The following is a 7983-nucleotide window of genomic DNA, read 5'->3' as shown; positions in this document are numbered from 1 at the left end:
ATCTCCCCCTCCTGCAGAGAGAATTCCTGAAGAGAGGTCCCCCAGGCCCGGCCAGGGCCCCAGCCCAGAGACGGTGCGCCCCCAGAACCTCACGCCCGTCCCGGACCCACCCAGGGGCAGCCAGGCTACCAGGTCAGTAACCCACGTCCCTCAGCACAGACCCTCCCCTAGCCCCGCTGCACGCAGCCACGAGGAAACCGTCACCTAAGAGCCAACAGAGCCCTTAATTGGCCATAACCGCTACCCCGGGTTGAGCCCCCCAAGGAAGATGCTCCTGGAGAACCCCCCGACACCCTAAGGCTATGTCCACACGTACACGGGTATTTTTGAAAACGGAGATTTTCCGTTTTCGTTTTAAAAAATAATCCCGTCCACACGTAAAGGCAGAAATGAAGGAAAATGCTGCTACGAACATGCCAAAGCAGCAGGTGGCGATATATTCCTAACCGTGTAGAAATGTTGGCCAATCAGAAGTCTAGAAGCCTCGGCGGGAAATAGTAAACAAAGCTGGGGCATAGAAGCAGAACCGAGTCGTATGTGTGGAGGGACAGTAACTGTGTGTGTATATGTAAGCATTTAAACACTGCAGAGAGTACAATTAACAGTAACAGTATTGTAGAAATTCATTTCAACGAAACAACAACGTGGCGCACACTGTGACGTCAAAAAAGGCGCACACCTTTGACGCTGCGTTTTCTCCGTTTTTCTCGTCCACACGTAAATGCAAAAACGGAGTTTTAGAAAATATCCACCCTGGCCGGAGTTTTTAGAAATCTCCGTTTTCAGTGACCGAAAACGGCGTTTACGTGTGGACGAAAGGTGCAAACGCATAGAAAAATCTGCGTTTTCAAAAATACCCGGGTACGTGTGGACATAGCCTAAGCCTGTCCCTACCCCCACACCAATAAGAACTTTTTATGCTCTCCACTTGTAGTCCGCAATTTTGGTGATCAATGTCAGAACCTTTGGATTGACTGCAAGGTTTTTCTTAGACGTGTTCCGCTCCACTTTGGGTTTATCTTAAGGCACCTGTCGAATGAAAAACAACAACTTCATTAAGAAACTGAGGACTGGACTGTATGTTTTTTACATTTGCAATGAATCTAAGTGTAGATTGAGCTTGCTTTTGAGTGCGTGTTTGGACACACAGGTCATTGTGGAACAGAGAGGTGATGCAAAGATGTTTGGTTAACCTGTGAGTAGGGATGGGTATTGAAAAGATTTTCACGATTCCGATTCCATTTTCGATTCTGTTTAACGATTCGATTCTCTTATCGATTCTTTTTTTTAAAAAAAGGAGAACACTAAGGTCGAATAGCTTAGAACTTTGTTTTTTATCTTCTCTTTGAACGAGATAGAAATTTAGGAGTAACATGGCCTTACAAACCCAACAGTGAGATCTTAAGAGATCCACAGCCTATGGCTCTTCAAAGTGGTGTCACAGGGTCCCCAGGTAAAAAAAAATTGTAAATGTAAAACAATAAAATAAATATTCTTCTGTAGCAATAACAAAGTATAACATAAATTATTCTGTAGCAATTACACAAGAATATCCAGTAATGTCCCTGCCTACAATTAAACACATTCACTTACCGAAAATCGGGGGCATCTGCTGTGGCAAATAGGTGCAACGCGGTGACGTCACTCGGGGCGACTGGAATCGATAAGGGAATCGTTTGCAAAAATGGCAAACAATTCCAAGGAATTGAAACAGTGGGAACCGGTTCTCAACAAGAACCGGTTTTCGATACCCATCCCTACCTGTGAGTCTTGCAAATACTGTTTCAGGGTAGTGAAACATCTGTGAACATCTACTACTCAAAGGTCTCTTTCTATAACTTGACATGAATCAAGGATATTTTAGAGACAGCCATCTGAAACGCAAATATTAATTATTTGTTGATTTATCGTTCTACAAATCATCTCAACACTCAAGCATTGCTCAGTCTTATGTGTTTTAGCTGCAAATGAAAGGAGATCTGATGATTTGATTTGGATTGCATAACTTTAGATTTCACTGTCTCATCATTCTTCTTGTTTCAATGCATAAAATTGACTGGTGCCGCCTTACCGTTGAAGAATTCCAAGGTTGCTGCTTGGGCTACTGGATAAGAAATGTTCATGCAGTAGTAAGAGCCAAACATCAGGATAAGTGCGTCACTGAAGATAGTGATATGGCCATTCACAATGGCCTGGTCCACAGATAACATGAAGTCCTTGGCTGCCAAAGTAGAGTTTCCTGTTGTGTACATGAACAAGAGACAAGGGGACAAAAAACAAGTCCACACATGACTCAAACAACTAACTGCAATGTTACAACTGATGTATATCAACTGCAAGGTGTCCAAACTTTTGCTTTGGGCCCTTCACTTTTCTGTTTTAAAAAAAAATAAAAAATATGAAAATGATTTTATTTAAAATTAAATGTCATCTGTAACTTTAGGCCATTTGGAAATTATTTCATCTTCCACTTGCTTAACTGTTCATATGAACTAAAATTTTGACCATGGGTGCCCAAACATTTACATTAAAGCACCACAACTGCGACAGGTGTAATCTTTTGACATCTTTAAATGCAGCACAATACTCACCTTTACAGCTTACTGAATAAATTTGAGAACTCACGCTACTAATCTGCAGGGGAAGAAACAAAACCTTATAAATCATGAAACCTGCCAAAATCCAAATACATGTCTGCAATGTACGTTTATATGTAGTCAAATAATTTGCCTCAGCTGCTTTAGTCTACTTCCTCTCCACAAAATAAAATAAAATACTTGGCTTATCCTTTACATGTCCATTACATTTTACAGGGCAAAGCTAGCACAGTGGGCTACTTCTATTTCCCTCACTTTATCATGCAGCTCATCTTGGTGCGCATGAGCTCTCTACAGGAGTGCAGGTGTGTTGCTAGAGTGGAACAGCTCGCCTATTAGCTCTTAAGTTGCATACTTAATTTCACATTAAGACAAATGCATCAGTGGCTGCTGTCGTCGCGGGCCCCCTAACGGGTATTAGTGGTGTAGAAACTATCTGCGTTGCAACTGCTGTGTTTACACGGTCACAGAAAGCTGGCAGCTAACAAATTAGCAAACAACAACTCTGCTAGCCAGCAAGCTAGCAGCTGGTCTAACTACACCTTATACTGACAGACGACGTGCTTTGCCATCATAGCTAGGGATTCCATGCCTTTTACCATCTCAGTAAACTACAAGCCATAGTGGTCAAGCAATGCCAAGTTAATTCAACTAAAATGAGTTTGATATACTTGTCTTGCAGCACTGCATGGATGATCTTTCACCAACCTCTCTCTTCCACCGCGCTTTCCACAGCCATACACGCGACCTTGTAGCTATTAGTTCAAATTCTTCATGTCGTTATGTGTCCAACATCCAATGGCATGTCACATTGTTTTCATGACCATGCCCTCTCACCCCACATGCAGAGGCCTATTTCTGTTCAGGAATGTTGTGAATACTTTGAGATTTATATTAATTGCAATTCGCGTAGGAATATATAATATATAATTAGCACAGTGTGGCCGTGCAATGTTTTATTTTTTTTTTAGTTTTTATTCCTATTAATTATATTTTCACTTTTTACCTCTGAATTATTGAAACAGAGCTAGATGACATTTTCAGCAAAATTATAATTCAAATACTCCTTTAATTATTAATTGTTCTCATTAATTTTTAGATCATTTTATATATTTTTCCATAGTTTTACATTTGAATTTAACAGTTCAATCTTTCAAATAACGGACAAATATTTGTGAAAGTATGATACATTTGTGAATGTATTTTAACAATCTAAATATGCATATGTACAGAAAAATATATTTAAAAAACAAGAAAATTATGTTTTATTACATTTACAGTGATTTTATGTTATTTTACATTTGACATGCAAAATCACATTTTACTTTATAAAAATTTGCATTATAAAATACATACTGGCTATCCACACAAAAACAGATACTGTTGCAAAACCCAACAAAGAAAACAGACAAAAGCTGTAAAACTGGCTAAAACACACAGTAGCTTACAGTAAGATGGAAAAGAAAAGCATTCAATATAAATTTGACTGATTCAGGGTGTCCAGAGTTTATTCAGTGTTAGACCCCAAGTGGACAGAAATGTTTTGGTTCACAAAAAGGTTTACTTTAATTTCCCAGAGGTGTTAGTTTCATTTTGGGAAATCTGCATTCATGTGAGAATGAAGAAGTCACTTAGATGAGTGAAGAAATGTTTCTCCCACTGAAAACACTACGTTCAGATGAACAGAATCAACTTTCTGGGGTTTAATTTCAAGTTCAGCTCAGCATTTAAACATAACTCAGCAACAAAATCCATTAAAAGAAAATACCTTGTTGACAAAGTAAAAACTAAATCAATGATAGAAAAATTACAATAAAATCTGGTTATTTGTTTTCCTCATTGTAGTTAACATTTATATGCAGAAAACAAATAAACAAGAGCATTAGTTTAAATGGAATTTCTAAAGGGAAAACAGAAGTCACTGATAATCAAACATAAGTGTCTGTTTCTTTATTTAATGTTACTAATACACATTTTTAACCAGTGTTGAACTAAGATCTTGCATTAAAAAATAAAAAAGAACAGATGGCAGTATGAGACTATACTATACTACTCTACTGCCAACACTTCAGTGATGTTCATGTTTTTATTTGAACAGGCTAAAAATTGCCTGTTCTAGTTGTTTGATTTCTTTATAAATCCTCCTGCCAGCATCGGCGACTACTTCACCGATTCGTATCAGATGATATAATGGATTAAACTTCTCAGCTTCATCTCTGGCCTCATTTTCACACCAGGACTGAATCTTGCATCTTTCTTCCTCCACTTCTCTCTCACACTTCTCCTTTAACTTCTTCATCTCCCATTCTTTCTCCTCCCTCTCCCTCTCCCTCTTCCTCTCCTCCTCTCGGTCCTTCCTCTCCCTCTCTCTCTCAGCCTGGAGTTTTTCGTTGTATTTCTGCATCTCTTTCTTATATCTTTCCTGTATTTCTCTTTCCATGTTTTCAATTTTTTCTCGCATTACTTCTTTCTCTCTCAGGATGCGTTGTTTCTCCTCTTCAATCGCCCTCTCAGCCTCTTGGAACATCTCGTTGGTGTAGTGGCTTCCTCCGTTCTTCTGGACTATCTCTCTGATCTTCTGGATCAGCTCAGTGACCTGAGAGCGCTCCTTCAGTTTATTGTTGAAGACGTGGTACTGACCGTTACATCTGGCCACGAGTTCCTGCAGGTCTGAGCTTTCTTCTAAGAACTCTTCAATAGTGGTGCCTTCAAGTAGGTCCCCATGGGTAAAGAGAACCATGCTGTATTTGTCTGCTGCGTGGCCAAAGATTTTTTGAATCTTTTGCACCGTCTGTTTTTCCTCTTCAGTGTATCTGCCCAGTCTGACGACCACCAAGAAGATATGGGGTCCTGGAGAAGCATAGGAGATGCACTGGCATACATCTTTAGTTGTTCTCTCCTTATCAAACCTGGTATCAAACAGCCCCGGGGTGTCAATGACTGCAACACGATGTCCATCTGCTTTAACTTTGCCTTTTAAACACTCTACAGTCATAGACACAGCGCTGAATCTGGATTCAGCGCCTTGAGGCAACTTTTGTTGTGATTTGGCGCTATATAAATAAAATTGAATTGAATTGAATTGAATTGAAAGCACTCGTGACCCAGAAAAGTGTTTCCAGTAGCACTCTTTCCAGTTCCAGTCTTTCCCACTGTCACAATCCTGACCTCATTATCATTTGTCCTGCCAGAATCTGTGTAGAAAGATGAGAAACAATGAATTAGGATCTACATCAGACTGTAAATACATAGTGATTTACTTCTGAACATTAACCAAGTTCTGGGATGGATTTTCCTAGATTCTGAAAATGTCCTTGTTTTTAACAAGTACCCCAAAAAGATGTGTTACAACTAATAATCCTGTGAAGTCAGAGTCATCATCAGTGATATAACCCAGTGTTATCACAATATGTGGATTATTAATTATTATTTTAATTGTTTGGGTTTTTTTAAATTTACCTCACATACATGAAAAAATCCTAAATCATAGGGTTAGGATTTGTCATGATCCTGGGTCCTTTTTGACCCAGCGTTTTGTGTTTTCTATTATTGTACTTTTGGTTCTGTTCTCCCTCGGTTAGTGTTCATTCTTTTCTGCCCGTGTATCCCTGTGTTTAGTCTGCGTTTTTGAGTCTGTGTCATTACGTGTGTGTTTCCTGTTTTACTTTGAAAGTCTCTGTCTTATCTCAGTGTGTTCAGTTACATTTCCCCTGTCTCGTCAGGTCAGATTACTCCCAGCTGTGCCCTCCTTTTGTGTCTCATTCCCTCGTTATCCTTCGGTGTATTTAACCCTCGTGTCTGCCTCTGTTAGTTGCTGTTTCGTCTGTGTTGCTCCCCTCCGTGTTCTCGTGTTTTTCTCCCTGCATCTCCGTTTCTCGACCCAAGGTTTCAGGTTTGTTTGTTAGCTCTTCCCAGTTTAGGTTTTCAGTTCGTGTTCACCTGCCTTTATTGTTTGTACTCACGCGTGTAAATAAAGACTCACCTGCACCAGAGCTGCCGCCTTTTGGGTCCTCTCTATAATCTCCACACGCCTGCCACACCGGGCGTGACAGCACGAAACAGCCACCATGGACCCTGCGGCATTCAATCCGTCCGAGGAGCTCCAAGATGACATCACCTATAATGTGGAGATCCTCCTCGGGAAATGGCTGGAGAACCCTCCGTATGACCTTCGCCGCGCTGTTGAAAGCCGGCTTCAACGGCTCTTTTCTGGCCTGCCATGGCTTTTGGAATCTCTTCCTCCAACCATGCAGGCTTTTCTCCGGCGCACACCTCACCTTCTCTCAGCCACTCCTGCCTCGCTGCCCGGCCCGTCGGAGCCGTCTGCGGGGAGGAAACGCCGATCGCGCCGCCGGCGCGCCACCCCACAGCCGGACGTTCGGACTTCTAATTCGCCGGCTGTGGTGAGTGAGGACTCCTTTCTGTTTTCGGACTGCGTGACTGTTCATTCTGGGGCTGTCTTTTGTGTGGCAGATGATTTTGGGAACAGTTCATTGCCTGCCCCGCAGCCACTCTCTGCTCAGTTAGCGGCCCCGCAGCCACTCTCTGCTCAGTTAGCTGCCCCGCAGCCACTCTCTGCTCAGTTAGCTGCCCCGCAGCCACTCTCTGCTCAGTTAGCGGCCCCGCAGCCACTCTCTGCTCAGTTAGCGGCCCCGCAGCCACTCTCTGCTCAGTTAGCGGCCCCGCAGCCACTCTCTGCTCAGTTAGCTGCCCCGCAGCCACTCTCTGCTCAGTTAGCTGCCCCGCAGCCACTCTCTGCTCAGTTAGCTGCCCCGCAGCCACTCTCTGCTCAGTTAGCTGCCCCGCAGCCACTCTCTGCTCAGTTAGCTGCCCCGCAGCCACTCTCTGCTCAGTTAGCTGCCCCGCAGCCACTCTCTGCTCAGTTAGCTGCCCCGCAGCCACCCTCAGTGCAGTCTCCAGCGCCCTCAGCGTCACCTGTAGTTCAGTCTCTAGCGCCCTCAGCGTCACCTGTAGTTCAGTCTCCAGCGCCCTCAGCGTCACCTGTAGTTCAGTCTCCAGCGCCCTCAGCGTCACCCTCAGTCCAGGCCCCAGTGCCGCCTGTAGTCCAGGCCCCAGTGCCGCCTGTAGTCCAGGCCCCAGTGCCGCCTGTAGTCCAGGCCCCTGTGTCCCCCGTAGCTCCAGTGTCCCCCGTATCTCCAGTGTCCCCCGTAGCTCCAGTGTCCCCCGTAGCTCCAGTGTCCCCCGTAGCTCCAGTGTCCCCCGTAGCTCCAGTGTCCCCCGTAGCTCCAGTGTCCCCCGTAGCTCCAGTGTCCCCCGTAGCTCCAGTGTCCCCCGTAGCTCCAGTGTCCCCCGTAGCTCCAGTGTCCCCCGTAGCTCCAGTGTCCCCCGTAGCTCCGCCGCTCATTCCGTCGCCAGCCTCACACAC

General features: G+C 43.8%; 1 protein-coding gene across 1 annotated transcript; it reads right to left on the bottom strand.

Annotated features, from left to right (window-relative positions):
* Positions 1–1589: 1589 nt before the first annotated feature.
* Positions 1590–6463, bottom strand: LOC134617234 (GTPase IMAP family member 4-like). Its single transcript, XM_065469575.1, has 5 exons — positions 6388–6463; positions 5693–5791; positions 4767–5621; positions 2072–2239; positions 1590–1654 (listed from the first exon to the last, which is right to left on the bottom strand). Exons 1-5 carry the CDS (start codon positions 6461–6463, stop codon positions 1590–1592), a joined length of 1263 nt encoding a protein of 420 aa, XP_065325647.1.
* Between the last annotated feature and the right edge of the window lie 1520 nt (positions 6464–7983).

Source organism: Pelmatolapia mariae, linkage group LG18, assembly GCF_036321145.2.
Source record: "Pelmatolapia mariae isolate MD_Pm_ZW linkage group LG18, Pm_UMD_F_2, whole genome shotgun sequence".
Lineage (NCBI taxonomy): Eukaryota > Metazoa > Chordata > Actinopteri > Cichliformes > Cichlidae > Pelmatolapia > Pelmatolapia mariae.
Note: the sequence above shows the minus strand (reverse complement) of the source record. Positions and strands in the feature narration are given on the sequence as shown.